General features: G+C 42.0%; 1 protein-coding gene across 1 annotated transcript in view; it reads left to right on the forward strand.

Moving 5' to 3' along the window:
- Positions 1 to 16003, forward strand: part of LOC126267052 (endoplasmic reticulum mannosyl-oligosaccharide 1,2-alpha-mannosidase) — a 112502-nt gene that overhangs the window by 69621 nt on the left and 26878 nt on the right. The window contains exon 6 of the mRNA XM_049971890.1: positions 4835 to 5023. Coding sequence (XP_049827847.1) covers positions 4835 to 5023 — 189 coding nt within the window. The remainder of the gene's footprint in view (positions 1 to 4834; positions 5024 to 16003) is intronic.

The following is a 16003-nucleotide window of genomic DNA, read 5'->3' on the forward strand; positions in this document are numbered from 1 at the left end:
GCACAGATTGGAACTCTCTCTGCCATATATCCTACATTTTTGTAACCCTCTTGGACTCAATCTTCGGTAGTCACTGTCCCTCACCTAAACATCCCCTTCCCTGTTCCCACTCCAGCACTACACAGTCTTCTGTCCACCAATGTACCAACAGTCTTTTTACTTCTGTTCTTTACCAACACCCCCCCCCCCCCCCCCCCCACTTTCCTTCTAACCTCACAAATGCTCCAAGCTTTCCTACCCTGTCCCCAACATGTTCCCATATGCTCTCACAAGCAGCACTTTACCGTCTCACACCCCTACCATGGTATACTTTCCACTCCCCACCTCACCCTCCTCCTTACCCTCACCAGCAAGACTGCTTCTCCCATCATCCACTGTTGTTCCCAAGATTATATATAAATATAATAGAGGGAAACATTCCACGTGGGAAAAATATATCTAAAAACAAAGATTCTGTAACTTACCAAACAAAAGCGTTGGTTAGAAAGAAACTTCCACATGGGAAAAATACATTAAAAACAAAGATTCCAAGACCCACCAAGCGGGAAAGCGCCGGCAGACAGGCACATGAACAAAACACACAAACAGACACACAGAATTACTAGCCCTCGCAACTGATGGTTGCTTCTTCAGGAAGGAGAGGGAAAGACGAAAGGATGTGGGTTTTAAGGGAGAGGGTAAGGAGTCATTCCAATCCCGGGAGCGGAAAGACTTCCCTTAGGGGAAAAAATGGACAGGTGTACATTCGCGCGCACACACACACACACACACACACACACACACACAGACACACAGACACACAGACACACAGACACAGACACCTGTCTGCCGGCGCTTTCCCGCTTGGTGGGTCTTGGAATCTTTGTTTTTAATATATATATAATGTGGTACTGCTAACGGCTGAAAGCAAGGGGAAACTACAGCTGTAATTTTTCCTGAGGGCATGCAGCTTTACTGTATGATTAAATGATGATGGCGTCCTCTTGGGTAAAATATTCCGGAGGTAAAATAGTCCCCGATTCGGATCTCTGGGTGGGGACTTCTCAAGAGGATGTCGTTATGAGGAGAAAGAAAACTGGCATTCTACAGGTCAGAGCGTGGAATGTCAGATCCCTTAATCGGGAAGGTAGGTTAGAAAATTTAAAAAGGGAAATGGATAGGTTAAAGTTAGATATAGTGGGAATTGGTGAAGTTCGGTGGCAAGAGGAACAATACTTTTGGTCAGGTGAATACAGGGTTATAAATACAAAATAGGGGTAATGCAGGAGTAGGTTTAATAATGAATAAAAAAATAGGAGTGCGGGTAAGCTACTACAAACAGCATAGTGAACGCATTATTGTGGCAAAGATAGACACAAAGCCCAAATCTACTTCAGTAGTACAAGTTTATATGCCAACTAGCTCTGCAGATGATGAAGAAATTGATGAAATATGTGATGAGATAAAAGAAATTATTCAGGTAGTGAAGGGAGACAAAAATTTAATAGTCATGGGTAACTGGAATTCGACAGTAGGAAAAGGAGGAGAAGGAAATGTAGTAGGTGAATATGGACTGGGGCTAAGCAATGAAAGAGGAAGCCGCCTGGTAGAATTTTGCACAGAGCATAACTTAACCATAGCATAACTTGGTTCAAGAATCATGAAAGAAGGTTGTATACATGGAAGAACCCTGGAGATACTAGAAGGTTTCAGATAGATTATATAATGGCAAGACAGAGATTTAAGAACCAGGTTTTAAATTGTAAGACATTTCCAGGGCCAGATGTGGACTCTGACCACAATCTATTGGTTATGAACTGTAGATTAAAACTGAAGAAACTGCAAAAAGGTGGCAATTTAAAGAGATGAAACCTGAATAAACTGAAAGAACCAGAAGTTGGACAGAGTTTCAGGGAGAGCATAAGGGATCAATTGACAGGAATAGGGGAAAGAAAATACAGTAGAAGAAGAATGGGTAGCTTTGAGCAATGAAGTACTGAAGGCAACAGAGGATCAAATAGGTAAAAAGACGGGGGCTGCTAGAAATCCTTGTGTAACAGAAGAAATATTGAATTTAATTGATGAAAGGAGAAAATACAAAAATGCAGCAAATCAGTAAATGAAGCAGGCTAGAGGCTAGAGGACAAATGTAAGGAAGTAGAGGCTTATCTCACTAGGGGTAAGATAGATACTGCCTACAGGAAAATTAGAGACCTTTGGAGAAGAGAGAACCACTTGCATGAATATCAAGAGCTTAGATGGAAACCCAGTTCTAAGCAAAGAAGAGAAAGCAGAAAGGTGGAAGGAGTATATAGAGGGTCTATACAGGGACGATGTTCTTCAGGACAATATTATGGAAATGGAAGAGGATGTAGATGAAGATGAAATGGGAGGTACGATACTGCGTGAAGAGTTTGACAGAGCACTGAAAGAAACAAGACCCCGGGAGTAGACAACATTCCATTAGAACTACTGACGGCCTTGGGAGAGCCAGTCCTGACAAAACTCTACCATCTGGTGAGCAAGATGTATGAGACAGGCGAAATACCCTCAGACTTCAAGAAGAATATAATAATTCCAATCCCAAAGAAAGCAGGTGTTGACAGATGTGAAAATTACCAAACTATCAGTTTAATAAGTCACAGCTGCAAAATACTAATGCGAATTCTTTAGAGACAAATGGGAAAACTGGTAGAAGCCGACCTCAGGGAAGATCAGTTTGGACTCCGTGAGGCAATACTGACCCTACGACTTATCTTAGAAGAAAGATTAAGGAAAGACAAACCTATGTTTCTAGCATTGGTAGACTTAAAGAAAACTTTTGACAATGTTGACTGGAATACTCTTTCAAACTCTGGATGTGGCTGGGGTAAAATACAGGGAACGGAAGGCTATTTACAATTTGTACAGAAATCAGTTGGCAGTTATAAGAGTCGAGGGACATGAAAGGGAAGCAGTGGTTGGGAATGAAGTGAGACAGGGTTTTAGCCTCTCCCCTATGCTATTCAATCTGTATATTGAGTAAGCAGTAAAGGAAACAAAAAAAAAGTTCAGAGTAGGTATTAAAATCCATGGAGAAGAAACAAAAACTTTGAGATTTGCCGATGACATTGTAATTCTGTCAGAGACAGCTAAGGACTTGGAAGAGTAATTGAACGGATTGGACAGTGTCTTGAAAGGAGGGTATAAGATGAACATCAACAAAAGCAAAACGAGGATAATGGAATGTAGTTGAATTAAGTCGGGTGATGCTGAGGGAATTAGATTAGGAAATGAGACGTTTAAAATAGTAAATAAGTTTCGCTATTTGGGGAGCAAAATAAGTGATGATGGTAGAAGTGGAGAGGTTATAAAATGTAGACTAACAATGGCAAGGAAAGCGTTTCTGAAGAAGAAAGATTTGTTAACATTGAGTATAGATTTAAATGTCACAAAGTCATTTCTGAAAGTATTTGTATGGAGTGTAGCCATGTATGGAAGTGAAACATGGATGATAAATAGTTTGGATAAGAAGAGAATAGAAGCTTTTGAAATGTGCTTCAGAAGAATGCTGAAGATTAGATGGGTAGGTCACATAACTAATGAGGAGGTATTGAATAGAATTGGGGAGAAGAGGAGTTTTTGGCACAACTTGACTAAAAGAAGGGATCAGTTGGTAGGAAATGTTCTGGGGCATCAAGGGATCACCAGTTTAGTACTGGAGGGCAGCATGGAGGGTAAAAATCATAGAGGGAGACCAAGAGATGAATACACTATGCAGATTCAGAAGGATATAGATGTAGATGTAGGTTGTAGTAGGTACTGGGAGATGAAGAAGCTTGCACAGGATAGAGTAGCATGGAGAGCTGCATCAAACCAGTCTCAGGACTGAAAACCACAACAACAACATCTGTGTGTATGTCTATGGAATGATTGAAAGTATAAAAATAGCATAAAAATAATCATAGGGAAAGCAGATGCCAGACTGACATTCATTGGAAGACTCCTCGGACAGCATAGTCAGCCCAGTGAGGAAGTATCTCACAGAACTCTCATTTAACCAGTGCTTGAAATATTGCTCATACTAGATATGATTCATAGAGGAAACAGAAAAGATTCAAAGAAGAGAAGGTAAGTTTGTTACAGGTTCATTTACTAAGCATGAATGTTTCACAGAGATGTCCTTCCAGCTCCAATGGCAGATGCTACAAGAGAGATGCTGCTCAACAAGGAGTGGTTTACTGTTTAAGTTCTGAGAGCATACTTTCTTAGAAGAGTCACTAGGGTAATGCTTATTTCTACATAGATCTCGCAGAAAGAACATGAAGGTGAAGTTACAGAAATTTGAGCTCACATGGACAGTGGTACACATCCTGTGCCACACACCATAAGATGGCTTCCAAAGTATGGATGTAGATGTAGTTTTTAATTTTTCATGTTCACCATTGTGGAACTTTTATTTTTATTTATGTTATTAACTGTCTTGAAACCCACCTGAAATTTGTGTATCACAAACTTAATGGACAGTGACTTACAATGATGTGCATGATCAGTGTCATTCACTTGTACAGTATGTTTAAAATATGCTGTAAAAATTCCTAACTGAAGGACTTGGTGGATTGGACTGTATGCCGGAGGAACAAAAGGAAATATCACCTTAAGAAAGACTACGTATTAAATGTATTGTGATGTCTGTATATGCCACTGAATTAAGTTGTTGTGATACCTTTCAGACTGTTAGCCGATTTCTTAGTTTAATTTGACACTTATGCCTTGAACATTTTCAAATAATCATGTCTTTGTTATGCAGGTAGTAACCTCCTTAAACAGATGTTGATCACATGTAGAGAGTATTAATTCAGATTAATTCTTGCAGGTAGACTTGGGGACAAGACTATTACCATGTTTCTCAACTGAATCCGGAGTACCATATTCTGATGTCAATTTAGCTACCCATAAGGCACATTCACCCAAATGGAGTCCTGACAGCAGCACATCAGAAGTTACAACTATACAATTAGAATTCAGAGATCTCAGTAGAAGTACAGGTGATACAAGGTTTGAGGTATGGCAAATATCCTTATTTTTCTGAAAATTCTTTGACTGTTAATGACTTTGTTAGCATTCAGTGCTTGTGAATTATGTTCAGCTGTATATGAAGTGCAAACATTTGCGTAAAAAGTAAAATTAACTAGAGAAAATTGTAATATTACTAGAATACAGAATGGCTGATAACTACTTACCTTCACAATGTGAAATTACAAATACTGTTTATATTTCAGAAGTACAGGAGACAACTCACCAAAAAGCAAACATATCAAGTTCTCGACAAGGGACACGAGAGGGAGAGGGAGAGAGGGAGGGAGGGAGGGAGGGAGAGAGAGAGAGAGAGAGAGAGAGAGAGAGAGAGAGAGAGAGAGAGAGAGAGAGAGAGAGAGAGAGAACACGAACTTGCTTCCTTTGGAATAAATCCTTTCTCGAGCTGGAGCATTCATGTGCATGCCCCCCCCCCCCCCCACACACACACACACACACACACACATACACACACATACACACGGGTGTGTGATGGTGCACTGAGTAGTGTAGCCTCAAAAAAGCTAACAAGTATTGCTGTATTGTGTGTTACTGTCAGTGACTCAAACTTGTGGTTTTCAGTGGTGAGTGGTCTCCTTATTATTAAGTATTCACATTCTGCTAGAAATTTCTACTATAAAAACTACTGATAGATACATTTAAAAGTAAATAAATCCTATTACTTATCTGGTATAGGGCGGAAGTTGAATGCTTGCCGAAGCAAACAAGCAAACCCAGCTCGATGGATGATAGAGGGCAGTGTTGTGAAAGAACTGCACTCACCTAGTGAGTGCACCACCATCTTGCAACATGAACACAATGGCCAGTAGTATCCCTTGTGGCTGGCACAAATACTGTTAAACCTCAACTGATCAGTCAGTAACATACTTCATCTGATAACATTTGTTACTATCTCCACAGTACTACTCACTTCTTTTTTATGACTTCACTTTGGTATTGGTTTTCCTCTTTGATCTCAATTTGGATTGTGGCTTGGACTTGACCTGTTTACAGGTTTGTTTCGAAAGTTTGTTGCACGTCGTTGTTACTTAGGCTGCTATTGACGTGCTGATATTGTGTTGGGTCCACCATTCAGTCAGTTCTTTTGCTAGACTCTAGCAGATTACAGATTACAGATTTTACAATAAGCAATTTTATATGTAACTGGCTTTTGTATTGAAAGGTCTGAAACATTCAGGCATCAAGAGAAGCATGTTGCAATTAGGGCAATATCAACTTGTTTATTTCTAGCTTGCTTTGCCAGTAGATTGTTTTCATCTTCTCTGAACACATCTTGCAAACCAGTGTTCAGCACTACTTCATTTCAACAGCAGCAATTTTGTCAGAAAAGTGTACTCCTACAAGCTTATTGCACTAGGAACAGTTTCTTGAACCACAGCTATGCCTTTCTAGAAGGGCCCTTCACCAGTTTCTGCTGACTTTTCTAACTCAGATATTTCTCCCTACAATCCAATTCTTAATCTGGAGTTTCCAAACTTTGTTACTTACTCACTCACTCAAACGTCACATCTTTGTAGCGGAATTACAGAAAACATCAAAACCTAATGAGTATATATACGAATCTGTCAGTTGCAACAGCAGCTCTTATGCTTGCTACTGCATCTATTGAAGTACTCTTGTAAACTGATGATAGAGGGCAGCACCTTTCAGCAGGTAGTGAGGCATCCATATGTTGTTCTCAAACAAAACTAATCCCATTTTCAAGTGATAGATGGCTCACCCATCTTGAAACATTGCAGCCTGAGATATACTTGGGTGTGGTCCTTTAAACAGTTGGTCCAGGGCCCCACACATGATGGAAATATATTAGACATAATGGCAACAAATAGACCCAACCTTTTTGGAGATGCCGATATTGAAATTGGTATCAGTGACCATGAGGCAATTGTAGCAACAATAATTTCTAAAGTGCAAAGGACAGCTATAACAAGTAGGCAGACGTGCATATTTAATAAAAATATTTAGTAACTTAGATAAAGAGGCAGTCATGTCACATCTCAGAGGATTTCAAAACATTTACTTATGCGAAGGAGAACTGTGACAAGTATAACAGACCATACAGTCAATAAATACGTTCCAGGTAAAACAGTTCATATGAGAGGGACACTGTGGTATACAGTCACTGCAAATAAACTTCTAGAGAAACAGATTTCTGCATAATATGTCTAAAATAAACCAAAGTACCTTAGATGGAGACATATTGAGAGAAACACATTTGGACATCAAAAGGGCAATGTGCAAAAACTTCAGTGTCTACTATGGCAGACTCTTGTTACAAGCACTCTCACAAAATCCAAATTATTCTAATCATACAAAATCTAATTGTGTCACCAAAGTTGAAGTCCTGACACTCATGGACAAGATAAGACAAAACGAAACAGAAATTGAAGTTAGCAGAAGCAGAAATTCTGAGTTCCATTTTCAAATTTTCCCGTGCTTAGATGTACTGTCCCAATTTGCTTCTCACACCACTGCAAATATAAGTAATACAGTTACTGGTTCAGTGGTGTTGATAAACAGCTAAAATTGGACAAGGCTCCAGGGCCAGATGGGATCCATGTCGGATTCTATATACAATTTGCCACTGAGTTTGCTCCCATATTAATTATTTAACACTATAGGTTTCTTGCATAAAGAACTGTGTTCATTGGTGGATCATAAGTCACAACTGTCTACAAGAGGGGTAACAGAAGTGATCCACAAAACTACTGTCCAGTTTCATTGATGTCCATGTATTGCAGGATTCTAGAACATGTTCTGAGCTCAAATGTAATGGCTATCTGAAACAGAGTGATGCCAACCAGCATCGATTCTGATAAGACTTGGTGCTTATCTCAGTTGGTATCATGAAAGCTGTGCATCCAGGAAATCAAGTGAATGGAGTACATCTTAACTTTAAAAAGCTCGCAGCTCAGTACCACACCAATATTTATTAACAAAAGTACGATCATATTTTCAAAAATTCATGACAGGATTGAGGATTTCTTTGGTGGGCAGTGTGGAGCATGGAAGAGTCATTGATAAAAGTAGGAGTAACTTCAGGCTTCCCCCAGAGAAGCATTTCAGTAACCTGGTTTTTCAAGTTTTATATTAATGTCTTGGATGACAATATTAATGGCAACCTCAGACTTTTCACAGACAGTGCTGTTACATATGATGTACTGTCTGAAAATAACTGCAGAAATACTCACTGAAATTTGCAAAGATTGCCCACTTGCTTTTAACATACAGAAGTGTAAAATTATGAACTTCTCAAACAAAATTATCCTGTGACTGCGTTTCGGGTCAATCTAGCTTCTGGATTCTGTATGGCAGTGGGAGGGAGTTTTTGAGGGTTTGGTAAATGTAGTAGGTCTGCAAGGGGTATTGTAGGGGAAATATGGAGTCTGTTGTAGAGGTGGTGAATATGGTAGTCCAAGATGTGAGTGGGAAGTGAACAGGTGGGAGAGTATTTTGAGGTGGTGGTGCAGATGCTGTTGTATTGCCTGGAGAACAAGAGTTTCGAAGTGAGAGAAGGAGAATATTGTGGATGAATGGGAGGCATTTCAAGGAGGTTTGGCCATGATTTAATTTACATTGTCCTGCAGGACTGGGCTGGTGAAGGGTGTTGACTGGCAGAATTTGAACAACTGGAGGTCATTGGGGAAGGTAGGGTTGCAGCCAGAGATGGGTAATTTGATAGTAAGGCCATTCGGGGGTATTCCATGAGCTTAGCAACAATGCAGGATCAATATGTGGGATTGGGTTTTGGCAAGGGATAAGGGAACTCCTCTGTATTGCCACAGATGGAAGGAGTGAAGATCTATGGTGGAGAATAAAACATGAGTAAAAATTCATAAATTACGTAAAAATATGTTCAAAAAGACTTGTAGAAATACACATTGCAACAAAAGTTTGGAATGTCGTAGAGTTTACTATAATGACTTCTTATAATACATTCACTGAGATTTGTACAATACTTCATTAACAAAATAAACATAGTTCCTTCTGAAAACAAGAATGATTTTGGTTAGTTACAAAAAAAAGGCTCTCTCCAAAATGTACATCTTACAAATCAAATGAGTGAAAATCTTTTTATTATCATCAGTCTTTTGTCATGACCCACTCCAGATGGATGAGTTCTTCCACTCTGTGAGACGTGCTCCGTATGAGACCATCAAGTTTATCAAGGGGTATGAGGTCTCACTCCTCAATGGCAACTTTAGCGAGGTGTCCTGAAGACTGTCAAGTGGATTCAGACACTGTGAAATGGCCACCTTCAACAAGTCTCATACATGCTTAATTGCATTCGTGTCTTTACTGGCCCATGCATTTGGTTGATGTTATATCTTTGAAGATACCAAGACACTGCTAGAGTACGGTGCGGTCTCGCATTGTCATTGACTAGGATGAAGTTGTCACCAACTGCATGTCTGTAGGCCCTTACAATCATTTGTAGGACCTTTTGGAGATATCGGGAACCAGTCAAATTGCCATAGAAGGGAATTAGAATGATTAGCTGTCCCAGCATTATTGCCGTCCAGAACATTACACTCAAACCTGCAAATGGATGGATCTCCTGAACATATCGGCATTCCTGGTGTCTTCTAGCATGTATCCAAACCCTAACACGTTTAGTGTCCAATCACAAACTAATCCTGGTCTATGAGCAAACGTGGCATTACTCCCTTCTTCTGTGGCCCAGTGATGATATACAAGAGCCCAGGTCCTTCGATTGTGTTGGCTCCATTGGTTGAGTGCAAAACTTGTCATTGGTCTTCTGGAATGAAGACCACCCTGGTGCAATATTCTATGCACTGTTTGGTCTAAGATACAAATTCCTGTTGCTCAAGAGAAGTTATTTCTGGCAGTTGATGTTGGGCACCTGCAAGCCGACAGTTGCAGGAAACAATCCTGCATTGGTGTTGCCATATGAGGATGATCACTGCGAGATCTATCATTCAAATTTCGCATCTCTCTCTGCTTTCTCCACACCTTGGACACACCACTTTGAGTGACATGTAACCAGCTGGCAACATCCTGCTGTGTGTGACCTGCTGAAGGTAAAGCCACAATCCTAATTGTATACTTCTATGTGGCATGTTACTGCAGTGCTGAACACAAAGTGAATAAAGCTGTTGTTGTTACTGGACTGCTCGCAGAATGCTGCTGTGGGGGTGGTGTGTTTACATGACTAGGAAATGGCAGCAAAACATGCCAGTCGTAAGCACCGTCCAGTATATGGGTTCTAACTGGATAATGCATGAAGTGCCTTGGTCAGCGAAACCTCTACTGTCATAGAATACATTTTACTATAGTATTCCAAACTTTTATTGAACAATGTACATAAAATACATGGTAAAAAATCACCAAAAAGACAGAACAAATGAGTGGGAGAAAGGTGAAGTCAATAGTGAAAGGTGAAAACAAACTAAAAACTGCATGAAAACACAATGAGTTCAAAGAGAAAAATAAAAGGATGATAATGTGGGATGGAGGTCAGTGAACGGCTGTCTTGAAGAGAATTATCAGCACTTTTCAGAGGCCTTGCTTTTTGCCCCTCTCTCAAATTCAGTCATTCTCCACTTTTCAAAGGCCTTTTCTCCTTCTCCCAGTTCCTACAGTGGAAACACTTTTTTACCACCAGTCAGCCTCAACTCGAAGCCAATGTCATACTCAGCCCCTGATCCACCCCAATTGCCTCCAAATCACCACCTGTGAAGGGGAGATGGAAGGAAATTTTTACCCCTATTCTGCCAATACTACAAATTTGGCACACTTTGCAAAATAACTGTGTTAAAATTGAAATTTTTATGGAATATATTAACATGTATGCCTGTGTTTACAAGTAAAATAAACAGAATACCTCTAATGGATTTGAAAAAAAAAAAAAAAATTTAATCTTTCAGTAATAAAATTTCACATTTTTTAGTACATTAATTATTATAAACAGTTTGTTGGGTTGGTGGTCCTCAATTTAATTGTAAAACTTATTACCATCCTGAGTACAAATTGACCAAATTTCATATTTCCAACACAATTAGTTTAGAAAATAATGATACCAGAAAGTCAAAAAATGTAGTTTTAAGAAAAGCCTGTTTAAAGTTTAATATTGTAGTTTTAGTATAGTTATTGATGAGAAATGCTTACTACTAATATTATTGTGCTGAGCATCATCTGAATCATACTGATCTTCTTTTCTTCTCTTGGTGCCTCTTCTTTCCTGTCTAGCTTCTTTTGTGCATTATAAAAAAAAAACAGTCTCTGCTTTGAGTTTCTCTCTTTACACATTTGCACCAAGAATTTTGCAGTATTTTCACTAGATTGTATGCCCAGTACTTCCAAAACATCCAGTTTTTCTGTTACACCATCATTAAAGCATACAGTAGCTTCATAAACATCAAATTTGATGGTTGTAATCTGAACAAATACAGTTTTTGGTAACCGGGTCCAGATGACAGAATCCACACATTCATTTAAATTTTGCATTTCTATCTTTGCAAAGAGCTCTAAATATAGATTTCATTTCATTCATTACTGCTGCAGGTAAAGAATGTTTGTGGTCATACGTTGCACTTCTCCTGTACTTGTACCAAGCGTCAAGATCATTTGTGCAAAGATAGTGCTGGGGGTTTTCATTTGTGGAAAACTTATAGAGAAACCTAGCTCATACAGCTTTTTTTCGTGTTTTTCTACATTCCCAACATTTCTGCTTCTGGCCAAGCCATAATAATTCTGTAACCTATCTATTTCAACATTTGTCAGGCTACCTTTACCTCCTACCTTCTTACCCTCTTCCAGTACTATTTTTGGCTTTTCTTTTAATAATCTTCTCAACCTGAACTTGATTCTCTTCTTGACATTCCCAATGAATTCTAATTTAGAAATAGAAGCAGGAAATAATATACAAGGAATAAAAGAAATCTGTGTATTATCATTTTGGTGCAAAAAAGAAGGTGTGGCATTTAAATTCCAGATCTCACAGAGCGTCATGAAAACCATCGTAACTCTTGAAATAATTGTCGTATTTATATGAAACAAAAACTGTTTTATGCAGGAAATAGAGGGCATTTCAAATATGTAAAAATAAAAAATAAAATTATTTTATTTTATTTTATTTGATAACCTCAAACCTTGCCTCACCTCATTCCCCAAATCCTTCAACATGGAAACCAATGTTACATCAAGATCTCCAGTCTCTCCTCAAATCCGGCCCATCCCAGAACCTCTCACCTGAGTCTGTTTCTCCCCTCACACCTACTGTAGCCCGCATTCTTACCTTCAACATGCTTTTTAAAAAAAAATCACTTACGATGCTCCATTGTGCCCCAGTTGCTGTGCCCCCACTGAGATAACCTCTGCTCTAATGGACTAAACCTTCAACCTAATCTACCCTCCTATATAAAACATACCAACAGTTTCCTACACCGACTCCACATTTCCTGTTCCTTTACTACATGATCCCCTGTGCATAACTATTGATGCCACATTACTCTGCACTAACATCCCAATGTCCATGACATTGCTGCTATTCAACACTACCTTTCCCAACACCCAACTGACTTCAGACCTACAACTTCCTTCCTGGTCACCATGACCAGTTATATCCACACCCACAATTACTTCACCTTTGAAGCATCCACCTGCAAACAAGTCCTTGTTACAGTGATGGGCACCTGCATGCCACCATCCTATGCCAACCTATTCATGGGCCATCTAGAGCAGGGGTTCCCAAACATTTCCTATGACAGAAAACTTTGAGACTCATGCTACTCTAATGGAACACCTTGTTTATTTTGAAGTTTGATAAAATTCTAAACCCCCCTGTAGGTTCAGGGGTTAGAATAGGCCCGCAGTACTCCTGCCTGTTGTACAAGGCGACTAAAAGAAGTCTCAAACTTTTCGACCTTATGTGATGGTCCCCTGTCAGGTTTGACCTCCATATCTCCAAATTTTTGCAAAGAGCGAACCGATTGGGGAAGAGCACCTTACTTGGTGCACTGTGTCCATCTTCCATTGAGAACTTTTCGCCAGCTTATTCATCATTGCATTGCAGTCCTGCCCGCTCTCCGTCTCTTGGGCATGGATCCGTTCCCACGTGCACTTTCCACCATGCAATGTGCAGTGCCACTTTCTGCACTGATGGTGACCATGGACTACATGTCACCTAAAATCCAGCACGGTAGCCAGTCCGTTGTGGTGGGGCTGCCATGTACCCTGTTGGTTGTAGCCCCCTGACAACACAGTGATCGCTCTACTGATGCCTGTGCCATTAACTCCTCACATATGCCAAGGAGTAGATGCCCTTCTCCCTGGGGCATCAGGACTCCCGGCAATGGCCATCCTGCCAAGTGGCCTTTGCTGTGGCTGGGTGGCGCCCGTGGGGAGGGCCCTTGGTCGGAGTAGGTGGCATCAGGGTGGATGACACACAATGAAGTGTGGCACATCTTCTCTTGCTGGTGGCCAGCCACCAGCAGTCTCTAAGCGTTCAAAAGCTCACTTTAAGGCTAATGTGTATGACCCCAAATCGTTCCCCTCCCTGGCCACATCGTGGGAGGAATGAAAGGCTATGAATGGCAGCGAAAGGTATTCGCCCCGGTATCTCGTCTGTACCAGAGCTGATAGGGAATCCTTTGTGTCCGTGAAGCCTCAGTTCTTAGAACATTTAGAGGACAAGTACGGGGAGGTGGAGGGCTTGTCCAAAATGCGGTCAGGGTCAGTCTTAATAAAAACAGCGTCCTCTGCCTTGCTTGCTTGTACGAAGCTGGGGGATGTTTCTGTTACTATCACCCCGCATAAAAGCTTAAATATGGTCCAGGACATTATTTTCCACAGAGACCTTCTTTTACAGTCCGATGACGAGCTGCGCGCCAACGAGGTGTCCATTTTGTCCAGCGTGTCCACCAGGGTCCGAGGGATCACCAAGTTGCCACCGGTGCCTTCATCTTGGCCTTCGAGGGTGACACATTAGCTGAGAAGGTGAAGGTGATGGTGTACCATTGTGATGTCAAGCCATATCTCTCTCCCCCGATGTGGTGCTTCAAGTGCTGGAAGTTTGGCCATATGTCTTCCCATTGTGCTTCCAGCCTCATATTTCGCGATTGTGGTCGACCATCCCATCTTGATACTCCATGTGCTCCGCCTCCCATCTGTGTCAACTGCGGAGAGCACCATCCCCCTTGCTCGCCGACTGTAAGTTTCTACAAAAAGAACGGAAAATAATGAAATGCAAGACCCTGGATCGACTGACCTACACTGAGGCTAAGCGGAAATTTGAACGACTTCATCCAGTATGCATAACGTCCTCTTTTTGCCACCACTGTCACTCCTGCTACAGTTCCCATAGCTGCACCACACACCGTCAGCTCTCAGAGCCAGAGGACCATACCTGCCCCCTTGATGGTGGGGGACACTTCACTTTTTGTTGCTCCTGCTCCATCTACTTCAGGAGCAACACCCTCCCAACCATCGGGGACATCAGTTCCCCCTTCTCAGCCGGAGAAGCGTAAGACTTCTTCGGCTCTTCTCGCCAGGAAGGGGTCCCTTGGGGACCTCCCTTCACATGTTCCGACCTGCAGAAAAGCGGACACCCGCAAGTGGCTGAAACAACCACTGGTCACTGGTCTTAGGGCCTCACAGTCGTCGTCCGTCCCTGAGACTGACCCAGGGAAGTCCTCCCAGCCTGAACCACCGAAGGCACAGCAAGAGAAGCAGAAACAGAAAAAGGTTCCCAAGAATCCCGACATTGCGGTGGCATCCGTCCCACTGCTTCCTACAAGCTCAGCGTCTGAGGACGAGGTCGAGATTCTGGCGTCTGCTGAAGACCTGGATCTCGCCGGTCCCTCAGACGCCATGGATGTCACTCGCGCGGGTACTGAATCGGTGGCAGCTAGTGAGCAAGTGGCATAAACTGCCTTCCCAGTCCCTTCACGCCTTTCTCAGCCATGGACAACACCATCCTCCAGTGGAACTGCAGCGGTTTCTTCCTCTATCTATCTGAGCTCCGACAACTTCTCAGCCATCACCCTTCACCCTTTCCTCTGTATTGCTCTACAAGAAACTTGGTTTCCAGCAATGCGAACCCCCACCCTCTGTGGCTATCGGGGTTATTATAAGAACCGGGCAGCTTATGAAAGGGTGTCTGGTGGCATCTGCATCTATGTCCTTCACTCTCTTCACAGCAAGTCTGTCCCTCTACAAACACCTTTAGAGGCTGTCGCTGTTCGGGTGTGGATGCCACAGGCTGTTACTGTCTGCAGTCTCTATCTTCCACCGGATGATGATGTCCCGCAGCATTTCGTGGTGGTGCCGATAGCCCAATTGCTGCCACCTTTCCTGTTACTGGGCGACTTCCAACGCCCATAACCCTCTGTGGGGTGGGTCAGTGGCAACAGGTCGAGGCGCCATCGTAGAGAACGTATTGTCACAGCTCAACCTCTCCCTATTAAACGATGGTGCCTTCACACATTTCAGTGTGGCACATGGCACGTACTCTGCCATTGTCCTTTTGATCTGCAGCCCTAGCCTCTTACCGTATGTTCAGTGGAGTGTGTATGACGACGTATGTGGTAGTGACCACATTCCGATCTTTCTGTCCCTGCCACAGCGTCAGTCTTCTGGGCGCTCTTGCAGGTGGGCTATGAATAAGGCTGACTGGGACTTGTTCTCCTCCATTGCCGTTATTGAACCTGTTTCTCATGAAACCATTGGTACGGTGGTTCACTCAGTCACCCCCGGCATCGTTACTGCCGCAGAATCTGCCATTCCCAGTTCTTCTGGGTCCCCTCAGCGGAGGACTGTGCCTTGGTGGTTGCCAGCGATCGCCAAGGTGATTAAAGATCACAGGTGGGCGCTCCAATGTCACAAGCGGCATCCCTCTTTCGAAAACCTTGTCGCCTTTAAATGGCTCCGTGCGCAGGCCCGCCGCATCATTCGCCAACAAAAGCTAGAGTGCTGAGAACGGTATGAT

This window comes from Schistocerca gregaria, chromosome 4 (assembly GCF_023897955.1).
Source record: "Schistocerca gregaria isolate iqSchGreg1 chromosome 4, iqSchGreg1.2, whole genome shotgun sequence".
Taxonomy (NCBI): Eukaryota; Metazoa; Arthropoda; class Insecta; order Orthoptera; family Acrididae; genus Schistocerca; species Schistocerca gregaria.